General features: G+C 57.3%; 1 protein-coding gene across 1 annotated transcript in view; it reads right to left on the reverse strand.

Moving 5' to 3' along the window:
- The window catches only part of SGTA (small glutamine rich tetratricopeptide repeat co-chaperone alpha), a 7,872-nt gene extending 7,749 nt beyond the window's left edge, over positions 1–123 (reverse strand). The window contains exon 1 of the mRNA XM_004714398.2: positions 3–123. Within this exon, the coding sequence (XP_004714455.1) occupies positions 3–100 (98 nt within the window). The 5' untranslated portion in view covers positions 101–123. The remainder of the gene's footprint in view (positions 1–2) is intronic.
- Positions 124–2,061: the final 1,938 nt, after the last annotated feature.

Below are 2,061 nucleotides of genomic sequence, written 5' to 3' on the forward strand. Positions count from 1 at the left end.
CCTCCAGGCTCTCCTGGGCATCTGAGGAGAGCCCCCCGTGGCGGAGCTGGCCGTGCAGGAAGTGGATGATGGCATAGGCCAGGCGTTTCCTGTTGTCCATGCTGAACGGTGGGGAGGGGGTCAAGATCTGTGGGCCAGAGCCAAGGACTGAGTGTTGTGGAGTCCACTCTGGCCCAGCGGGTTCTGTCAGGTCTCCAGGAGCTGGACAGACGTAGCACACGTGACGCACACACAGGCGCCTTGCTACTTGGTACCCAGGGCCGCCTGCTGCCCACTGGCCTGGCGCTCCTGCCCCTCTCCAGCCTGGGTCTCCCTCCCAGGAGGGCACTGAGCTCCTCAATGGGGACCCCGCCCCTTTCTCAGGCAGCAGCTATCTAACTCATTGAGACCCCAAGCACTGCCCTGCCCCGCACCATCCCCAGGAACAACCAGGGCTCCGTGCGGGGAGCCAGGGGCTGATCTTGCCCCTTTCCGTTGTTCTCACGCCACGTAAGGAGCCAGCTTTCCCTTTGTCTTGGCTGCTTCATGACAGGGGTCCTTAACATTGAAGGAAGAGGAAGGCAGACGCACATGCCTCTCCAGGAACAAAGTCTTCACACCCTGCCTCGCTTACAGGGCAAGTGACTTCCTACTACAGACACCTATTTCCCCACACCTTCCTTAGCACCGCTGTCTGCTGGTCACTATTCTCCTACAGTGATTCTCACCATGTTGACGCCGCTTGTTTCTGGCTTGCCAGACACGCCCTCTGAGCTGCTCTCCCCAAGAAGTGGGGATGGCTCAGATTCACACATTGCCCGCTCTCTTGTATACGTGCTAGAAGGTTTGCATACTGAGCTATTATAGATACTGTTTAATACAATGGCCCTCGCTCTCTTGATCCTGATATTGGGATGGCCCCTGTCACTCCATTGTCTTTTTCTTCCAGTCTCACGTGTTGCTCCACAGGGCCCGCTCGGTGGAGGGCTGGATCCCACAAACTGAGGTTTCAAGAGCTAGATTCTTCTTAGAGATGAGCGGAGATAAAGCCCAGGTGTGGGAAGATGGACAGAAGAGTAAGGCAAGACAGCCAATCAGAGCCCTACTACCACCCCACCCCTGCCTGGAGGGAGGAGCCTGGAAGGAGGCGCTTCATGGTGGGGTTGGGCTGAGGGTTCCAGGGGGCGAGAAGCTTGGCCAGGAGGTCTTTGGTTTCTAGTTGATCCCTGGGGCCAAGCATTGCATTTGAGTCCAGAATAGGGACCCAGAGGGCTGGTGATGGGCCTTGGAGCCCACGAGTTGCTATGGGTTAGATGCTGGGCTGCCAGCTACAGGGTCTGTGTTTCAAACCCACCAGCCGCTCCAGGGACAAAATATGAGGCTGTTGGCTCCCATAAAGGTGCAGCTGTCCCTATGATTTGGAATCAGCTCGATTGGGGGTGAGGGGTGTTAGTGGAGCTTTGCAATCCACTACACCCAAAGGAAAAAGCAAGGCCTAGCACATGCTGAGAGGAGAGAGAACAAGGTCAGGGGCTGGAGGCCCCCCTGGTTGACACAGTCTCGCCCTAAACAAAACAAAAACCTCACTGTAGCGGAGTCGATTCTAACTCACACTGACCCTATACATAGGGCGGACGGAACTGCCCTCTTCAGGACTCCAGATTTCGATGGGAGCAGAAAGCTTCGTCTTTCTCTCGCGGTGCAGTTGGTGGCTTTGAACTGCTGACCTTGTGGTTAGCAGCCCAACCCATAACCACTATGCCCCTAGGGACCCAACTCAATCTTCTCCCCCCAATAATGCTTCTGTGGTCTCCCTCCCTCAGCAGTGGTGAGACCTGGAGTTGTGCCCCTTGTGGGGGGGGAGGGGTGAGCGCATTCTGGGCACTGCAGGGTGATGAGCAGCACTCCCAGCCTCCACCTCCTCGATGCCAGAAGCAACCCGAAGCAAGTGTCCCCAGCCCCCCACCCACCCACCTATACACACAGAGCAGGGGCCTGGGAGCCACGCCGGGGCAGAGCAAGCTCTGTAGGGTAGACGTTTCCAACGAGGTTCTGGAAGCAGGCTGCCAGGCCTTTGTTCTG

This window comes from Echinops telfairi, unplaced genomic scaffold, assembly GCF_000313985.2.
Source record: "Echinops telfairi isolate 266 unplaced genomic scaffold, ASM31398v2 ScPeMD7_7459;HRSCAF=8497, whole genome shotgun sequence".
Classification (NCBI taxonomy): Eukaryota; Metazoa; Chordata; class Mammalia; order Afrosoricida; family Tenrecidae; genus Echinops; species Echinops telfairi.